The 21,738-nt window shown below is 44.6% G+C and overlaps 1 protein-coding gene across 1 annotated transcript in view; it reads left to right on the top strand.

Annotated features, from left to right (window-relative positions):
* CASQ2 (calsequestrin 2) overlaps window positions 1-19,109 on the top strand; it is a 110,331-nt gene extending 91,222 nt beyond the window's left edge. Inside the window, exons 8-11 of the mRNA XM_073617613.1 lie at window positions 5,068-5,122; window positions 5,323-5,423; window positions 9,722-9,796; window positions 18,628-19,109. Coding sequence (XP_073473714.1) covers window positions 5,068-5,122; window positions 5,323-5,423; window positions 9,722-9,796; window positions 18,628-18,858 — 462 coding nt within the window. The 3' untranslated portion in view covers window positions 18,859-19,109. The remainder of the gene's footprint in view (window positions 1-5,067; window positions 5,123-5,322; window positions 5,424-9,721; window positions 9,797-18,627) is intronic.
* The last annotated feature ends 2,629 nt before the right edge of the window (window positions 19,110-21,738 follow it).

The following is a 21,738-nucleotide window of genomic DNA, read 5'->3' as shown; positions in this document are numbered from 1 at the left end:
CCAGAGGTTCTCCCCCCCAGTCTATAGATTGCATTCAGATTTTTGCCACCCAAATGCATTATTTTACATTTTTCTACATTGAACCTCATTTGCCATGTAGTCGCCCACCCTATTAATTTGTCCAGATCTTCTTGCAAGGTTTCCACATCCTGCGGAGAAGTTATTGCCCTGTTTAGCTTAGTATCATCTGCAAATACAGAGATTGAACTGTTTATCCCATCCTCCAGATCGTTTATGAACAAATTAAATAGGATTGGTCCCAACACAGAACCCTGGGGCACCCCACTACCCACCCCTGACCATTCTGAGTACTCCCCATTTATCACCACCCTCTGAACTCGCCCTTGTAGCCAGTTTTCAATCCATGTACTCACCCTATGGTCCATGCCAACGCACCTTATTTTGTACAGTAAACGTTTATGGGGAACTGTGTCAAATGCTTTTGCAAAATCCAGATACACCACGTCTACGGGCCTTCCTTTATCTAGATGGCAACTCACCTCCTCATAGAAGGTTAATAGATTGGTTTGGCAAGAACGATTCTTCATGAATCCATGCTGATTACTGCTAATGATATCGTTCTTATTACTAAAATCCTGTATATAGTCCCTTATCATCCCCTCCAAGATTTTACATACTATTGATGTTAGGCTAACTGGTCTGTAATTCCCAGGGATGTTTTTTGGGCCCTTTTTAAATATTGGTGCTACATTGGCTTTTCTCCAATCAGCTGGTACCATTCCAGTCAGTAGACTGTCAGTAAAAATTAGGAACAACGGTCTGGCAATCACCTGACTGAGTTCCCTAAGTACCCTCGGATGCAAGTCATCTGGTCCCGGTGATTTATTAATGTTAAGTTTTTCAAGTCTAATTTTAATTCTGTCCTCTGTTAACCATGTAGGTGCTTCCTGTGTTGTGTCCTCAGGATAAACACTGCAGTTTTGGTTACTGAAGCCCCCCGATTCCCTCGTGAAGACTGAGGAGAAGAATAAATTCAATACCTCTGCCATCTCCCCATCCTTTGTAACCAGATGTCCTTCCTCATTCTTTATGGGGCCAATATGATCTGACCTCCCTTTCTTACTACTTATGTACTTAAAGAATTTCTTGGGATTTTTTTACTCTCCTCCGCTATGTTTCTTTTGTGTTCTATCGTAGCTGCCCTGATTACACCCTTACATTTCTTGTTGCATTCTTTGTAAAGTTGGAGTGCTGATGATGATCCCTCAGCCTTGTATTTTTTGAAGGCCTTCGCCTTTGCTTTTATATGCATTTTTACGTTGGAGTTAAGCCATCCATATTAGCTCTTTTAAATTTATTTCCCATTGGGATGCATTGGCTCATGCCCTTATTTAATATGCTCTTAAAGCAAACCCATCTCTCCTCCGTGTTCTTTGTTCCTAAGATTTTATTCCCATTTATATTTTCTAGCAAGGTTTGTAGTTTAGGGAAGTTGGCTCTTTTGAAATTCAGTGTCTTTGTATTACCTTCATGTGAGCTGTTGAACCAGGTCTCTGAAATTCCCACAAAATCCAAATCCTCCTTGTACAACAGTATCTCTAGTTCACCCATCTTGTCCGCCAGGCTCCTGGCATTGGTGAACATGCCACATAGTTTAGACCGGTCACATATTGTCCTCGTATTGGGTGTTCCGAAATTGCAACTAGGACTTGCTACTATACTTACCTTGTGTTTATGTGCTTTGGTCAACCTACCACTAATGCCCCCCAATACTACCCTCTGGAATATCTTCCGCGCTGGCTATCTCTACCTCTGGACCATCCCCCCCTTCGTCTCGTTTAAAAGCCCCTCTAACTTTTCGGCCATCTTCACTCCCAGCAGATCTGCACCCTCCTAATTTAGGTGCAGTCCGTCCCTTCTATAGAGCTGGTAACCGACTGAGAAGTCGCCCCAGTTCTCCAGGAACCCATTCATTTAAATATATTGCTCAAAAATCACAAAGGATATAAATCTACCTTGTGTGTGTGCCAAATACATTTGCAAACCCAGATATTACCTTGTAAAAACAGCAGTGACATCATCGCTGTTCTGTACATATCCTGAGCAGAGCTGTGGGAGGGGCCCAGCAGGCTCCACCCACTACAGATTGCCTCCAGAAAACTACAGAAGGGGCGGAGACTAGACCATTCACCCTGCACAAGGAGAGAGAGCAGCGCTATGGGAGGGATCCAAGAGGCTCCACCCACTAGAGAAACCTACAGGAGGGACTGAGACAAGACCAGTCACCCTGCACAAGGAGAAAGAGCAGAGATGTGGGAGGGGCCCAGCAGGTTCCATCCACTAAAACAAGGGGTGGAGACAAGACCAGTCCCTGGCAGATGAAGTGTAACATTTCTAACCATTTGTTACATTTATTTGCTGATTCTCTCTAAAGTTCTTTAGATGTTACATTGTATCTCTGGTTACAAAGACACATATATTTCCTATTCTCCCCAGCTCCATCTATGAGCCATATTGCAGTATTTCATTACAGTCGTTCAGAAGAGAAAACAGAATTTACAACGTTCGATTTTGCCTAATTCACACAGAATAAATGTATACGCAGATTCACTGTACAAATAGTGGCACAATTATTTTCTTTATAAATGGGCTCCTTGGTGTTGGGGGGGCTAAAGGCCAACTCTGGCAACTAAAAAATTATCCCTTGCCGTGGGGTTGCACCAGCACTGAAAGGGTTAATAGCTCATTTTATCTAGGGGAGATGAGAAACAGTTCTACTTACCCCATCCTCTGCTCCACAATACTCTGGTGGTGGATTGTCTCTTGGCATCATCACATTCGATGCAGGGCTAGGGACCCTGCTTTGGTATTGATTATGTCAGGACTCCAAATCACTGGAGCGCGGGGGGAGAAGAAGCTGCAGGGACCAGCCTAGTTACGGGGAGGAACAGAGGATCAGGTAAGTAAATTTTTTTTTGTTCCCCTAGACCTAAATGAGCAATTAACTCTTGCAATGATTTACAGGACCAGCCCCACTGCAGGACATAATTTTTTAGTTGCTCAGAGTTGGGTTTTAATACTTCAGGTTGAGTGTTCAGGCTTTGGCCAGAAAAGGGTTGAATGCTCAGGTTACATAGTTAGTCAGGTTGAAAAAAGACACAAGTCCATCAAGTTCAACCACAGTGAAGCCAGTGAAGGGTTGAGTGTTCAGGCTTTGGCCAGAGAAGGGTTATATGTTCAGGCTTTGGCCAGTGAAGGCTTGAGTGTTCAGGCTTTAGTGAAGGCTTGAGTGTTCAGGCTTTGGCCAGTGAAGGCTTGAGTGTTCAGGCTTTGGCCAGAGAAGGATTGATTGTTCAGGCTTTGGCCAGTGAAGGGTTGAGTGTTCAGGCTTTGGCCAGAGAAGGGTTGAGTGTTCAGGCTTTGGCCAGTGAAGGGTTGAGTGTTCAGGCTTTGGCCAGTGAAGGGTTGAGTGTTCAGGCTTTGGCCAGAGAAGGGTTGAGTGTTCAGGCTTTGGCCAGTGAAGGGTTGAGTGTTCAGGCTTTGGCCAGAGAAGGATTGAGTGTTCAGGCTTTGGCCAGAGAAGGGTTGAGTGTTCAGGCTTTGGCCAGAGAAGGGTTGAGTGTTCAGGCTTTGGCCAATGAAGGGTTGAGTGTTCAAGCTTTGGTCAGAGAAGGGTTGAGTGTTCCAGCTTTGGCCAGTGAAGGGTTGAGTGTTCAAGCTTTGGTCAGAGAAGGGTTGAGTGTTCAGGTGTTGTCCAGGAAAGGGTTGAGTGTTCAAGTGTTGGCCAGGTAAGGGTTGAGTGTTCAGCTGTTGACCAGTAAAGGGTTGAGTATTCAGGCTGGCGCTGGGTAGCGTGGCTCTCTCTGGTGGCGCTGGGTAGCGTGGCTCTCTCTCTGGCTTCCGCCCAGCACGCGCCTCTTTCTTTGTCCTGTAGCACTCACTCCCTTAGCTTTTTTCCAGGCTGCAGTCTCTCAATCTCTCTCTTGATCGAGCTGTAGCCTCCTTCCTGTGGAAAATGGGGCCACCAATCTTCGGGACTACATGTCCCATGATGCTTTCCTCTCCTAGTCTCCTTTGAATGGCCCTCAGTTATGGCAAATGGGGAAGGAAGCTGGGCGGAGAACCTGGTGAGAGCCGCCGTCTCTTCTCCCTGACAGGAGAAGGGGGGCGAGCGGGGGAAACCTCTGACAGCCCACAGCTCACCTTTCTCCTGACACAGTGCCGCCGAGTTCTCTGCTGGACTGAGAAGGGAAAAGAGCCCGCAGACAGACTACACTGATGGGGGGGGGCTTGACAGCACTTTGATGGTGTCACCCCGCTGGCTGCCACACCCCCATAGCAACGCCACTGTGCTGAATGTGCCAATCCGATCCCTGATTCTGGGGGGGGGCAATTGAGCCCCCTTGCACCTACCTGCGGACGCCCATGCTCACAGCTACCCTCCCCCAGCGATTTCTCCAGTTTATTAATCTGACACAGGAAGATGTGATAGTGAACTGCTTGAAATAGTAAAAACAGAAGACAAAGAAATGTCGGAAGACATGAAAATATTTAAAAAAAACATTTTTGGAGAAATGTCCTTCTCGGGGTTCCCTCTACCGATTGTACAGGCCCCCCATGTGACAGCACTCAGGGATTGTCAGTAGGTCCCTTAGGGGTGAGGCCCTGTCATGTGGGGTATTGGGGGGTTGTACCTATCCTCCCCATTCCTTATGGTTGTTACGATCCTCTTTAGTCCCGATATTCAGATCCACTCTTAAAATCCATTAAGCATCACTTTACCCCTTTATAAAGAGGCCCCATCAATGGGAGTGAAATATCACCGTCCTATACTATGGTGCTACTAGTTTATTCGTAGATCAAACAAGCAGCACTTTGCTGAGTTTTGGCTACCTCAGGCAGGATCCTTTCTACATATCTGGGCTGGACGGGGCTAGAGTAGAGGCATAGCTGGCCCTCAGTGGTCCCATTTGTGGGAGGAGTCAGGCCTGATTACATCATCACACACTGCTCTATGACATCATTTCAACATTACATCCACCATCTACACTCTTTACAGACAATCTTGTGTATTATGACCGGTGACATCATTGTACCATTTTGCAGGAGGATGATCTGGACGGAATCCATATTGTGGCCTTTGCTGAGGAGGAGGACCCAGGTACAGTTATATTACTAGAGGTGTGTGCTGTCACTGTGATGTCACAGCAGCTGAAGTGTCTGCAGTCTCAAGCACACGGGATAGCCTCTAGATACGTGTGGTGGCTTTAGTGCTCTGTAGTGGTTGGGGAAGTCAAAGTGACAAGATAGAATTTTATGTCTTTTCTGACCTGATCTCACAACCCCCATTTCTGCTTTTAGATGGTTATGAATTCATCCAGATCCTGAAGGAAGTGGCCAGAGAAAACACAGAGAACCCCGAGCTCAGCATTGTTTGGATCGACCCCGATGACTTCCCACTGGTGTGTGTCACTGTCATCTCTCACTTCTCAAAATCACATTCTCCAATTAAAAAATAGTCCCTCCCTACCCTATGTTGTCACATTGTGTCCCTCTGATAGGACCTCCTTTCCAAGTAATGACCAGCAATGTTACATGATCACCCTTCCTTACCATGCGATGATGTCACATCATGTCCCTCTGATAGGACCTCCTCTCCAAGTCATGCCTCTCAATGTCACATGATCCTCTTTCCTTAACTTCTGATAATTACACATCGTGTCCATCTGAAAGGACTTCCTCTTTAAGTCCTGTATGCCAGTGTCACATAATCACTCTTCTTTACCCTCTGATGATGTCACATAATGTTTCTCTGGTACACCCTCTTCAAGTCCTGTCCAATAATGTCACATGATCACCCTTTCCTTTAGAGATCCTGATGATGCCACATCATGTCCCTCCTTTAGGACCACTTCTGCCATATCCACCAATGTGTCACATGATCACCTCTCTGATAATGTCACATCATGTCCCTCTGAGAGGACCTCCTCTCCAAGTCATGCCTGTCAATGTCACATGATCATCGTTCCTTAACTTCTGATGATGTCACATCGTGTCCATCTGAAAGGACTTCCTCTTTAAGTCCTGTCTGCCAGTGCGACATGATTACACTTCCTTACCCTCTGATGATGTCACATCATGTCCCTCTAATAGGACCTCCTCTCCAAGTCTTGTCTTTCAATGTCATTTGTGTCCATCTGATAGGACTTCCTCCTTAAGTCTTGTCTGCTGGTGTCACATGATCATCCTTCCTAAACCCTCTGGTGATGTCACATTGGGGGTTATTTACGAAAGGCAAATCCACTTTCCACTACAAGTACAAACCACAAATGCAAAGTGCACTTGGAAGTGCAGTCGCTGTAAATCTGAGGGGAAGATCTGAAATGAGGGGAAGTTCTGCTGATTTTATTATCCAATCATGTGCAAGCTAAAATGTTTTTTTTTATTTCCCTTGCATGTCCCCCTCGGATCTACAGTGACTGCACTTCCAGTGCAAAGTGGATTTGCCTTTCATAAATAACCCCCATTGTGTTTCTCTGATAAGACTTCTTCTCCAAGTCCTGTCCATTAATGTCATATGACCAGACTTTCCTTACAGAGCCTGATGATGCCACATCATATCCCTCCTTTAGGACCACTTCTGCCATGTCCACCAATGTCACATGATCACCCCTCTGATAATGTCACATCATGTCCCTCTGAGAGGACCTCCTCTCCAAGTCATGCCTGTCAATGTCACATGATCACCTTTCCTTAACTTCTGATGATGTCACATCATGTCCATCTGAAAGGACTTCCTCTTTAAGTCCTGTCTGCCGGTGTCACATGATCACCCTTCCTTACCCTCTGATGATGTCACATTGTGTTTCTCTGATAAGACTTCTTCTCCAAGTTCTGTCCATTAATGTCATATGACCACACTTTCCTTACAGAATCTGGTGATCCCACATCATATCCCTCCTTTAGGACCACTTCTGCCATGTCCACCAATGTCACATGATCACCCCTCTGATAATGTCACATCATGTCCCTCTGATGTGACCTTCTATCCAAGTCATGTCTGTGAATGTTACATCATCACCTTTTCTTAACCTCTGATGATATCACATTATGCCCACCTGATAGGACCTCCTCTTCAAGTCATGTAAAACAATCATGTAATCACCCTTCCTTACCCACTAAAGATTGTCCAAGGCATGTCCACCAATGTCACATGATCACCCTTCTTTACTATCTGATGATGCAACATCATGTTGCTCTGATAGGAACTCCTCTACAAGTTATATCCATCAGGGTCATGTGATCACCTTTCCTTAACCTGCGGTGATGTCACATTATGTCCACCTGATAGCACCTCCTCTCCAATTCATCTAAACCAGTGTCACTTGGTCACCCTTCCTTACCATCTGATGATGCAACATCATGTCGCTCTCATAGGACTTCCCCTACAAGTCATATCCATCAGTGTCACATGATCACCTATCTGCCATCTGATGCAACATCATGTCTCTTTGATAGGACCTCCTCACTGAGTCAGATTTGTTTCACATTATCATTCATTTCCTCTCCAAGTCATGTCCCGCTGTTACTCGATCCACCAATGTCCCATCACTGCTCCCTACCATCTGGCTAATGTCAAATCATGTCCCTCTACTATGATCTCTTCTCTGAATCATATCCCGCTATTATTCGGTCTACCAATGTCCCATCACAACTCCTTACCTTCTGATGATGCCACATTTCGTCCCTCCCATAGGATCTCCTTCTCAAGTCATGTCCCACCATTCACAAATATCACTTTAACTCTTTCTACCCTCTGATGATGTCACACCATGTCCCTCTTGTAGAATCTTCTCCTGGAGCCATGCCTACCAATGTCCCATCACTGCTCCCTACCTTCTGATGATGTCACAAACAGGTCCTCCCAATAGGATCTTCAAGTCATATCCCTCTGTCACCCCATCTTCCATTGTTCCATCATTGCTCTCTACCATCCGGATAATGTCATATCATGTCCCTCTTATATAATCTCTTCTCCGAATCATGTCCCACTGTTACTCGGTCTACCAATGTTCCATCACAACTCCCTACCTTCTGATGATGTCATATTGTGTTCCTCCAATAGAATCTCCTGTCCATGGCATGTCCCAATGTCAAACCCATACGCCAATATCACATTACCCCTCTCTACCCCCTGATTATGTCACATTGTGTCCCTCCTATAGAATCTTCAGTTGGATGTATGCCCACCAATGTCCCATCACAGCTCCCTACCTTCTGATGATGTCACTTCATTCCCCTCTTATATGATCTCCTCTCCGAGTCGTAACCACCAATATCACCTTGACCATCTCTGCTCTTCAATGGTGTCACAGTGTGTCCCTCTGATAGGATCTTCTCATGGAGTCATGCTGTCCAATGTCACACCACCCCCCCCCCCCCCCACTCTGATGATGTCACATTGTGTCCCTCTGATAGGATCTTCTCATGGAGTCATGCCTTCCAATGTCATTATTCCTCCCTCCCCTCTGATGATGTCACATTGTATCCCTCTGATAGGATCTTCTCATGGAGCCAGGCCCTCAAATGTCATTAGTCCTCCCTCCCCTTCGATGATGTCACATTGTATCCCTCTGATTGGCTCTTCTCATGGAGTCATGCTGTCCAATGTCACACCATCCCCCCCCCACTCTGATGATGTCACATTGTGTCCCTCTGATAGGATCTTCTCATGGAGTCATGCTGTCCAATGTCACACCCCCCCCCCCACTCTGATGATGTCACATTGTGTCCCTCTGATAGGATCTTCTCATGGAGTCATGCCCTCCAATGTCATTATTCCTCCCTCCCACTCTGATGGTGTCACATTGTGTCCCTCTGATAGGATCTTCTCATGGAGTCATGCCTTCCAATGTCATTATTTCTCCCTCCCCTCTGATGATGTCACATTGTGTCCCTCTGATAGGATCTTCTCATGGAGCCAGGCCCTCCAATGTCATTATTCCTCCCTCCCCTCTGATGATGTCACATTGTGTCCCTCTGATAGGATCTTCTCATGAAGTCATGCCCTCCAATGTCATTATTCCTCCCTCCCCTCTGATTATGTCACATTGAGGTTTATTTACTAAAGATGGGAAGCTAAATCAGGCTCACTTCTACACAGAAACCAATCAGCTTCCAGGTTTTATTGCCAAAGCTTAATTGAACAAGCTGAGGTTAGACGCTGATTGGCTACCATGCACAGCTGCACCAGATTCTAATTGCTCCAGTTTTATTAAATCTACCCCATTGTGACCCCCGTATATGATCTCCTCTCTGAGTCATGTCCACCAATGTCATATTACCCCTCCCTTCCCCTAATGATGTCACTCTGTGTCTCTGTTGTATGACAGTGAAAAATCTATAACTCAGTAACTATCTTTATTGTCACTAATGAGTTTATTATTATGCATGATGTCACACTGATTAAATGATGTCATATAATCACTCCTCTGTAATGATTGGGATTGTCTGAAGAGTTCATATTAGGACTTTCCTTGCCATCTGATGATAAATCCTGTGCCTGTGTAATGTGATAGTCCTGCTTCAACAAATCCATGAAGTTGTGATGTCAGCTCAGTGATGTCATACTGCCAGTTCTCTCTTTGCTGTTTCCTGATGTCATATTATCAGTCTTCCTATTGTAGGGTGATGTAATGTTATGCTTCTACTGTATGATGATGTAATATAATGATGATGTCACATCTGATTCTATCTACAGTTGGTGACATATTGGGAGAGAACTTTCCACATTGACCTGTTCAGGCCTCAGATCGGAGTTGTTAATGTAACCGATGTAAGTATCAGACATTGTATTTATCCACAAGAGACGACCGGCAGATAACGGATTCTTATATAAATGAATAAACTCTGATGAACACCTTTACGATAGTTCACATCATCCAATGTGCTGAGCGGGTTTTGTTTGGTGAATGGTGGAAAGAGAATGTCTGTATGGCCCAAATCCCTCCATTCATGATATATACACAATTTCCATAACATGTTTTCTAAGCAATTTCATGCTTTAAATTCTAGAGGAAAACCTGTGCTTGCAACATTTCATTGCTGTTCTAACATCCAATATGATCTCTCTGACCACTCCCACTATTCCAGGCATTGTCTGTGCTCAGGATATTGGTAGTAAACCAGACATGGTCAGCGGCAGTGCTCAGAATACTTGTAGTAGATCAGACATGTCCATGGCTCAGGATACTTGCAGTAGACTATAAATGGTCAGTGCTCAGGATACTTGTAGCAGATCGGACATGATCATAGCTCAGGATACTTGTGGTAGACAAGACGTGGTTAGTGCTCAAAATACTTATAGAGGTCTAGACATGGTCAGTGCTCAGAATACTGGTAATAGACCAAATAAGGTCACTGCTTAGAGTATTTGTAGTAGACTAGACATGGTCAGTGCTCAGGTTACTTGTAGTAGGCTGGTCATAATCTGCGCTCAGAATACTAGTAGTAGACCAGACATGGTTGGTGGTCAGGATACTTGTAATAGACCAGACATGGTTGGTGCTCAGGATACTCATAGTAGACCAGACATGGTTGGTGCTCAGGATACTTGTAGTAGACTAGACATGGTTGGTGCTCAGGATACTTGTAATAGACCAGACATGGTTGGTGCTCAGGATACTTGTAGTAGACCAGACATGGTTGGTGCTCAGGATACTCGTAGTAGACCAGACATGGTTGGTGCTCAGGGTACTTGTAGTAGACCAGACATGGTTGGTGCTCAGGATACTTGTAATAGACCAGACATGGTTGGTGCTCAGGATACTTGTAATAGACCAGACATGGTTGGTGCTCAGGATACTTGTAGTAGACCAGACATGGTTGGTACACAGGATACTTGTAGTAGACCAGACATGGTTGGTGCTCAGGATACTTGTAGTAGACCAGACATGGTTGGTGCTCAGGATACTTGTAATAGACCAGACATGGTTGGTGCTCAGGGTACTTGTAGTAGACCAGACATGGTTGGTGCTCAGGATACTTGTAGTAGACCAGACATGGTTGGTGCTCAGGATACTTGTAATAGACCAGACATGGTTGGTGCTCAGGATACTTGTAATAGACCAGACATGGTTGGTGCTCAGGATACTTGTAATAGACCAGACATGGTTGGTGCTCAGGATACTTGTAGTAGACCAGACATGGTTGGTGCTCAGGATACTTGTAATAGACCAGACATGGTTGGTGCTCAGGATACTCATAGTAGACCAGACATGGTTAGTGCTCAGGATTAATTGAATTGATGTAGCAGACCCAACATAGTTGGTGCTCAAGATACTTATTCGCAGGACGTGGCCAATACTCAGGATAATGGTAGTAGACTGTAGTTGACTGTAAACAATCAGCGCTAAAAATACTTGTAGTAGCTCACAAACTTCTGGTTTCTAACTGGATGTTTACGTGTCCTAGTGATGGAGGGGGGGGAAGTAAACACAAGGAGATCTGTCTCCTCAGATTTGATGCATTAGGAGTCTGATGGGTTTATAGCTCCACAGAGCAATAGTACTGACACGCCACGCCTCTCAGAGGAAGTTCTCAAGGTTGAAACGCGTCAGTATTCTATTTCAGGTACAAGCTGGCTCCCGGGTGAGATCGGACTGATTCTAGATTCTGATGACACCTCACTGAGACACAATCTGTGCCGCTTCACTTGCCTGAGGAGTGTTCCTGTGTTTGGATTCCTTTGCACTGGGTTATTTTCATTCCTTCCTCTGGAGCACAACGGATATTTTGTATGTGATAAATCCAGACTCCAGGGTGAGCAGCGCTGCCTAAAAGTCTGCATGAGAAGTCTGCAGCCCTCCAATTCAAGTGCTTATGCTTGTGGATGTCTGTGAAAGTTTGTTACAGCTCAATGTGTTGTACATCATGGATGTGGAGGCACCATTTGTGGCCCATTTGATAGAAGCCAATACTTTCTATATACCATGGAGACTCTGCATGTCATTCGTGGATCCACATTAGAAATACATTCATCATTTCTGTGGGATTATAGATGTGTGGATGTTCCACTTGATGAGTAATACAAGCTTGCAGTTATTTGAAGTTCATCATGTATAGATTATATGGAGAACATATCTGTTCCACCTACTATTGGTTGTTTTGTCCCGGAGCCATGCAAGGGTCTCATTGCCTGGACCTATGACTGCAGTATCCAGCCTGCTTTATGCCTAGTTTATATATCAGTGGGTATACAGTATATATTTGCCATCATATTTAAGGATTTGAGTACACTTTGAATAAAGTTAGAGCCAGAAGAAATAATGTGCATATAGGATTTAGTATTAGTTTCCTCCTGCATCTCCATGCAGACTGTTGCTCCCCCTGCGGCTCAACCCCCGCAGACTATTCCATCCAATGCCGCGTACACACGGTCGGATTTTCCGACGGAAAATGTTCGATGGGAGCTTGTTGTCGGAAATTCCGAACCGTGTGTAGGCTCTATCTGACATTTTCCGTCGGAATTTCCAGCAAACAAAATTTGAGGTCTGGATCTCAAATTTTTCCGACAACAAAATCTCGTAAATTCCGATCGTGTGTACACAATTCCGACGCACAAAGTTCCACGCATGCCCGGAATCAAGCAGAAGAGCCGTACTGGCTATTGAACTTCATTTTTCCCGGCTCGTCGTACGTGTTGTACGTCACCGCGTTCTTGACGTTCGGAATTTCCGACAAGATTTGTGTGATCGTGTATAAGTGAAAATCTCCAAATTGGGGCCCAAAGTGTCAATATTTTGTGTGGCCACCATTATTTTCCAGCACTGCCTTAACCCTCTTGGGCATGGAGGTCACCAGAGCTTCACAGGTTGTCACTGGAGTCCTCTTCCCCTCCTCCATGATGACATCACAGAGCTGGTGGATGTTAGAGACCTTGCGCTCCTCCACCTTCCGTTTGAGGATGTCCCACAGATAATCAATAGGGTTTAGGTCTGGAGACATGCTTGGCCAGTCCATCACCTTTACCCTCAGCTTCTTTAGCAAGGCAGTGGTGGTCTTGGAGGTGTGTTTGGGGTGGTTATCATATCAGATATTTATCTATCTATCTATCTATCTATCTATCTATCTATCTATCTATCTATCTATCTATCTATCTATCTATCTATCTATCTATCTATCTATCTTTCTATCTTTCTTTCTTTCTTTCTTTCTTTCTTTCTTTCTTTCTTTCTTTCTTTCTTTCTTTCTTTCCTTCCATCTTTCTTTCCATCTTTATTTCTATCTATCTATCTATCTATCTATCTATCTATCTATCTATCTATCTATCTATCTATCTATCTATCTATCTATCTATCTATCTATCTTTCATTCCTTCCATCTTTTTTTTCTCTTTCTCTTTCTCCTTCTATCTATCTATCTATCTATCTATCTATCTATCTATCTATCTATCTATCTATCTATCTATCTATCTATCTATCTATCTATCTTTCTTTCTTTCTTTCTTTCTTTCTTTCTTTCTTTCTTTCTTTCTTTCTTTCTTTCTTTCTTTCTTTCTTTCTTTCTTTCTTTCCTTCCATCTTTCTTTCCTTCCATCTTTCTTTCTTTCTTTTCTCCTTCCTTCCTTCCTTCCTTCCTTCCTTCCTTCCTTCCTTCCTTCCTTCCTTTCTTCCTTCTCCACCCATCCCCCTTTTATTTCTCTCTTTGTGACAGCCTACCAGAATGGGTAGGATCTGTGAGAGCAGCTTCCCTGTGCAGCTCTGCTTGAGGAAAATATATCTTTATTATGCCCACTCACCTACCCCCTATACTGTCCACTCGCCTATACTGTACCCTCCTAATACAGTTCATTTTCATCCCTTGAATTTTTTTTCCCATTATGGGAGTGAGTGGGGCCTCATGTCTAAGTTTTGCCTAAGGCCTCACAAAGTCTAGAGCCGCCTCTGACTGTAGACAAGACACACTTGTCTTTGTCCTCCTCACCTGGTTGCCCCCACATACGCTTGTCACCATCTGAACCAAATACGTTTATCTTGGTCTCATCAGACCACAGGACATGGTTCCAGTAATCCATGTCCCTAGTCTGCTTGTCTTCAGCAAACTGTTTGTGGTCTTTCTTGTACATCATCTTTAGAAGAGGCTTCCTTCTGGGATGACAGCCATGCAGACCAATTTGATGCAGTGTGCGGCGTATGGTCTGATCATTGACAGGCTGACCCCCCACCCCTACAACCTCTGCAGCATTGCTGGCAGCACTCATACGTCTATTTCCCAAAGACAACCTCTGGATATGACGCTGAGCACGTGACCTCAACTTCTTTGGTGGACCATGGCGAGGCCTGTTCTGAGTGGAACCTGTCCTGTTATACCGCTGTATGGTCTTGGCCACCGTGCTGCAAATCAGTTTCAGGGTCTTGGCAATCTTCTTATAGCCTAGGCCATCTTTATGTAGAGCAACAATTCTTTTTTTCAGATCCTCGGAGAGTTCTTTGCCATGAGGTGCCATGTTGTACTTCCAGTGACCAGTATGAGAGAGTGAGAGCGATAACACCAAATTTAACACACCTGCTCCCCATTCACACCTGAGACCTTGTAACATTAATGAGTCACATGACACCAGGGAGGGAAAATGGCTAATTGGGCCCAATTTGGAGATGTTTACTTAGGGGTGTACTGACTTTTGTTGCCAGCGGTTTAGACATTAATGGCTGTGTGTTGAGTTATTTTGAGGGGACAGTAAATTTACACTGTTATACAAGCTGTACACTCACTACTTTACATTGTAGACAAGTGTCATTTCTTCACTGTTGTCACATGAAAAGATAGAAGAAAAGATTTACACAAATGGGAGGAGTCTACTCCCTTTTGTGAGATACTGTATACAGATATATATATATACTATACTGTATATTGAGTACAGTATATGTATTTGCAATAGATAGTAAATACAGTTATAGATGGGATGTAGGGTCTAGTTTATATATTTTGCATATATTTATAAATCTGTTATATACTGTATGTTTCTTTATGTATGAAGTAGGGTTGTCCCGATACCGATACTAGTATCGGTATCGGCACCGATACCGAGCATTTGCCCAAGTACTTGTACTCGGGCAAATGCTCCCAATGCTTCCCCCGATACCTGGACTGTCAGCTGTGATCGGCGCGTGGGGGAGTTACAAGATTCTCCCCCAGCAGCTTTCAGCAGCTTTAGTGACATACAGCGGTGATCGGTCACCGCTGACTGTCACTGCATCCTCCTCCGTGCCCCCTCTGTTTCTCTCTCCTCTTCTGTCCCCCTCCGCTGTCCCCTCTGTTCCTCTTTCATTCTCTGTGCCCTTCCGCTGTCCCCTCCGTTCCTCTCTCCTTCTCTGTGTCTCTCCGCTGTCCCCTCCGTTCCTCTCTCCTTCTCTGTGCCCTTCCGCTGTCCCCTCCGTTCCTCTCTCCTTCTCTGTGTCTCTCCGCTGTCCCCTCCGTTCCTCTTTCATTATCTGTGCCCTTCCGCTGTCCCCTCCGTTCCTCTCTCCTTCTCTGTGTCTCTCCGCTGTCCCCTCCGTTCCTCTCTCCTTCTCTGTGTCTCTCCGCTGTCCCCTCCGTTCCTCTTTCATTATCTGTGCCCTTCCGCTGTCCCCTCCGTTCCTCTCTCCTTCTCTGTGTCTCTCCGCTGTCCCCTCCGTTCCTCTCTCCTTCTCTGTGTCTCTCCGCTGTCCCCTCCGTTCCTCTTTCATTATCTGTGTCTCTCCGCTGTCCCCTCCGTTCCTCTTTCATTATCTGTGCCTCTCCACTGTCCCCTCCGTTCCTCTCTCCTTTTCTGTCCCCCTCCATTCTGCTGTGCCTCTCCGCTGTCCCCTCCGCTGTCCCCTCCGCTGTCCCCTCCGTTGTCCCCTCCGTTTCCCTCTCCTTCTCTCTCCCCCTCCGTTCCACCGTCCCCCTCCTCCTTCCTTTGTGAATAGACAGAGTCAGCTGACTCTGTCCATTCACATAACTGAAACATTGTACTCTCCTGTGATTACTCCATTCATTCTCAGTGCAGCTGAGGCTGCAGAGAAAGGGACTGGGGAATCTCTATCTTCGGTCTCTTTCTCTGTCTCAAGGGGGAGATATCAGAGGTCTGTTAAGACCCCTGATATCTCACCAAAGCCCCCCAACAGGGCTGATTAAAAAAACAAAAACAAAAAAAAAACACATATTGCAATAAAGAATAAAAAAAAAATGATTGTAAAAAATAAAAATTGTAAATAAAAAAAAAACACACACACATACAACGTTCACCCCCTCCCCCCCCCCCCCCCCCCCCCAAAAAAAAGCACTGTTAAAAAAAAACAAAAAAAACACTGTCACGTGACATTAAAAAAAAAAGTATCGGTAATCGGTATCGGCAAGTACTTGAAAAAAAGTATCGGTACTTGTACTCGGTCCTAAAAAAGTGGTATTGGGACAACCCTAGTATGAAGTATTGAAAGAAGGAGTCAATAAATACTTTGCTGCTTTACAATTTATGATCAGCACACAGCCAACACGAGGGATGTATCCATTTAGATAAAAAATCATCAGCAGTCCTCATTTCTGTGCTCAGAATACTTGTAGTGGACCGGACATGCTTGGTGCTCAGGATACAGGACGTGACATGGTCTGTGCTCAGGATACTTGTAGAAGACCAGACATGCTTGGTGCTCAGGATACAGGACCTGACATGGTCAGTGCTCAGGATACTTGTAGTGGACCGGACATGGTCAGTGCTCAAGATACTTGTAGAAGACCAGACATGCTTGGTGCTCAGGATACAGGACGTGACATGGTCAGTGCTCAGGATATATTTAGAAGACCAGACACACTTGGTGCTGCTCAGCATTCTTGTAGTAGACTGCACAAGGTCTGTGCTCAGGATTCTTGTAGTAGACCAGACATAGTTCATGCTCAGGATATTTGTAGTAGATTGTACATGATCAGTGTTCATGTGTTGTGCTTAGGATACTTGTAGTATACCATACATAGTCAGTCCTCAAGATACTTGTAGTAGAGCATGCATGGTTATTGCTCAGGATGCTTGTAGTAAACAGGACATGAAAGGTGCTCAGGATACTTTTAGTAAACCAGATATGGTTGGTGCTCAGGATACTTGTAGTAAACCAGATATGGTTGGTGCTCGGGATACTTGTAGAATACTTGGACATGGTCAGTGCTCAGGATAATTGTAGTAAACCGTATATAGGTGGTGCTCAGGATACTTATAGTAAACTGTCAATTATTGGTGCTCAGAATACTTGTAGTAGATCTGTTCCTGGTTGGTGCTCAGAGTACTTGTAGTAGATCTGTTCATGGTTGGTGCTGAGGACTTGTAGTAAACCTAACATGGTCAGTCCTCAGGATACTAGTAGTAGACCCGGACATGGTTGGTGCTGAGGACTTGTAGTAAACCTAACATGGTCAGTCCTCAGGATACTTGTAGTAGACCAGGACATGGTTGGTGCTCAGGACTTGTAGTAAACCTAACATGGTCAGTCCTCAGGATACTTGTAGTTGACCTGGACAACCTGGTGCTCAGGATATTTGTACATTCTTTTATGGTGATAGGGCATTTTAAAGCTGAATTCCAGGTATGTTTATTTATTAAAGTTACACATAAGTATAAGTATGAACCATGCCTGGCTCATACCTGTGGAGTATCAGTGTTCTAGTTACTGCTACTTCAGTGATGCTGGTCTTGATAGAAATCGGGCAGCCTCAGGACAGTTGTACATCAGTGAGAACAGGGACAACTATTGGCCACTTCCAATCTGTGGGTCAAAGCTACCCAGAAAGAACCTGTTTGCTCAAACTGATATTAATGAGATTGGGGTGCTGCTGCTGTTTGTGAACCAAGCTCATCAAACCAAGAGTCAAAAATGCACTGCCAGTGTACGCTGTTGCTGGGATTGCCCCTAAAATTGTAGTATTCCAAACCATCATGTCCAGCTTTAAGGTGTACTTCAAGCATGTTCTTTTAAAGGTTTGTGTAGTTTCAATTCTGTTCTCAAAGCCGCATGAACATACCGTCTCCCCGCTGTTCTGTGTTTTTTACATTTTTTTTCATGGCTGTGCCTTTTTTGACTGTAGTTTCCCTTCAAGCCCTAGAAAATGTCCAGAATGTAACCACATGATGGCCCCCCTATAGACTTCAATGGGATTCACCTATAACTTTCATTGTTATTTGTCCCCATGGCCATGCCCAGCTCACCATGTCATTTTTTTACAGTAGTTTGCCTTCAAACCCCAAAAATGGCCAAAATTTAACCACACAATTGCCCCCCATAGATGTCAATGGGATTCTCCTATAAATGTCATTGGTACATGCCCCCATGGGCCATGCCCATCTCACTTTGTCTTTTTTGACCATAGGTTGCCTTCAGTTCCCAAAAATGGCCAGAATTTAACCATATGATCCCCCCCCCCCCCCCTCCACTATAGACATCAATGGGATTCACCTGTAAGTTTCTTTGGTACATGCCCCCATGGCCATGCCCAGCTCCCCATGCCTTTTTGACAGTAGTTTGCCATTTAGCCCTAAAAATAATCAAATTCTCTGAATTATGAACAAGAGTCACCAAACCCTTGGAGAATTGAACCTTAGCAGGTTCACCCTTTATTGGACAGTGTGTCCCTAACAATTTTCTTCTTCTTACGTAGGCTGATAGTGTGTGGATGGATATGGAAGATGCAGAGGACCTTCCATCACCAGCTGAACTTGAGCAGTGGATTGAAGACGTGTTATCTGGCAAGATCAACACCGAGGATGACGACGATGATGACGACGACGATGATGACGACGATGATGACGACGATGATGATGATGACGATGATGATGACGACGATGATGATGATGACGACGATGATGATGATGATGATGATGATAAGTAAGATCTTATCCTGGTAGATCCTACAGTATTTCATACAAGAACTTGATGTTGAGTAGCCATGGACTATTTCTATCCAGGTGCCGTTTACTATTGAGGATGATCTATTTCTTATAATACCAACCAATGAATCCCAACTTTAAGCTGGAAGACGAACCAAGGGTAGAGCAATACTTTTTATTCTTTCATGTTTATTTTCTTGGCATTTCCAGGAAATTGTATAAATAATTAAATAAAGAAGTGGTGGAAAGGTAATGCCATTGAGTCTGCACATTATTTATTGGGGGGACAACATGTTTAAAGAGGAGAGCCACCTGCAAATGGTTGCATGATTTCAACTGTTATCGCTGAAGACATGTTAAAGAGATTTTATGCTTCACCAGACAGGCCAAAGTTCCACAATGTTACTACTACAATATCCAGAAGGTGGAAGAGATGTCAGGTGAGACCTCTCTACATTAACCCATCCACCTCACTGTGCACCTGTAGTATGGCAACAAGATCAGTCCAACTGGGGTCAGTATCAACAGGATAGAAGATCTGTAATGACAGCCCCACTGGGGTCAGTATGGACAGGATAGAAGACCAGTAATGACAGATCCATCATGGTCAATATGGGTAGGATAGAAGACTGGTAATGAAGGTCCCTATGGGGTCAGTATGGAACAGATAAAAGACCAGTAATGAAAGTTCCATCAGTCAATATGGGTAGGATATAAGACCAGTCTGAAGGTCCCACTGGGGTCAGTATGGATAGGATAGAAGACTACTAATGGCAGTTCCACCATGGTCAATATGGGAAGGATAGAAGACCAGTAATGAAGGCCCCGCATGGATCAGTGTGGACAAGATAGAAGACCAGTAATGACAGTTCAGTCAGTTAAAAAGGACAGGATAGAAGACCAATATGAAGGTCCAACTGGGGTCAGTATGGACAGGATAGAAGACAAGTAATGACAGTTCCATAATGGTCAATATGGGCAGGATAGAAGACCAGTAATGAAGGTCCCAATGGGGTCAGTATCGACAGGATAGAAAACCAGTAACAGCCGTTCCACCATGGTTAATATGGGAAAGATAGAAGACCAGTAATGAAGGCCCCACTGGGATCAGTATGGACAAGATAGAAGACCAGTAATGACAGTTCCATTAATCAATAAGGGCAGGATATAAGACCAATATGAAGGGCCCACTGGGGTCAGTATGGACAGGATAGAAGACCAGTAATGATAGTTCCACAATGGTCAATATGGGCAGGATAGAAGATCAATAATGAAGGTCCCATTGGGGTCCGTATAGGCAGGATAGAAGACCAGTAATGACAGTTCCACCATGGTCAATATGGAGAGGATAGAAGACCAGTAATGAAGGTCCCATTGGGGTCAGTATGGACAAGATAGAAGACCAGTAATGGCAGTTCCACCAGTTTCAATATGGGAAGAATAGAAGACCAGTAATGAAGGCCTCACTGCGGTCAGAATGGACAAGATAGAATACCAGTGATAGCAGTTCTATCAGTCAGTATGGGCAGGATAGAAGGCCAGTATGAAGGTCCCACTGGGGTCAGTATGGACAGTATAGAGACCAGTAATGGCAGTTTCACAGTGATCAATATGAGCAGGATAAAAGACCAGTAATGAAGTTTCCATTGGGATCAGTGTGGACAGGATAGAAGACCAGTAATGAAGGTCCCACTGGGGTCAGTATGGACAGAATAGAAGACCAGCAATGGTTGTTCCACCATTGTCAATATGGGCAGGATAGAAGGCCAGTAATGAAGGTCCCACTGGGGTCAGTATGGACAGAATAGAAGACCGGTAATGAAAGTTCCATCAGTCAATATGGGCAGAATAGAAGGCCAGTATGAAGGTCCCACTGGGGTCAGTATAGACAAGATAGAAGACCAGCAATGGTTGTTCCACCATTGTCAATATGGGCAGGATAGAAGGCCAGTAATGAAGGTCCCATTGCGGTCAGTATAGACAGGATAGAAGACCAGTAATGAAGGTCCAACTGGGGCCAGTATGGACAGGATAGAAGACCAGTAATGGCAGTTCTACCATGGTCAATATGGGCAGGATAGAAGACCAATAATGAAGGTCCCACTGGGGCCAGTATGGACAAGAAAGAAGAACAGTGATGGCAAATCCACCATGACCGTTATGGGAAGAATAGAAGACCAGTAATGAAGGCCCCATTTGGCTCAGAATGGACAGGATAGGAGACCAATAAGGACAGTCCCATTGGGTTCATTATGGAAAGGATAGAAAACCAGTAATGACAGTCCCACTCAGGCCAGTATGGGCATAATAGAAGTCCAGTAATGATAGTCCCCGTGTGGTTAGTATAAACAGGATAAAAGACTGGTAATGACAGTCCTATTGGGGCCAGTATGGACAGAATAGCAAACCAGTAATGGAAGTTTCCCTGTGATCATTATAGACAGAATAGGAGATTAGTAATGACAGTCCTATTGGGGCCATTTTGGAGAGGATAGAGAATATGAATTGACAGTCCCACTGGGACCAGTATAGGCAGGATAAAAGACTGATAATAACAATCCCACTGGAGTAAGTATGGGTAAGATAGAAGGCCAGTAATTAAATTCTCACTATAGGCAGTATGGACAGGATAGAAGACCAGTAAGGACAGTCCCATTGTGGGCAGTATGGATAGGATAGAAGACCAGTTAGGACAGTCCCATTGTGGGCAGTATGGATAGGATAGAAGACCAGTTAGGACAGTCCCATTGTGGGCAGTATGGATAGGATAGAAGACCAGTTAGGACAGTCCCATTGTGGACAGAATAGATGGCATAGAAGACCAGTAAGGACAGTCCCATTGTGGGCAGTATGGACAGGATAGAAGACCAGTAAGGACAGTC

This window comes from Aquarana catesbeiana, linkage group LG02, assembly GCF_042186555.1.
Source record: "Aquarana catesbeiana isolate 2022-GZ linkage group LG02, ASM4218655v1, whole genome shotgun sequence".
Taxonomy (NCBI): Eukaryota; Metazoa; Chordata; class Amphibia; order Anura; family Ranidae; genus Aquarana; species Aquarana catesbeiana.
This window is presented reverse-complemented; position numbering and strand designations above follow the sequence as displayed.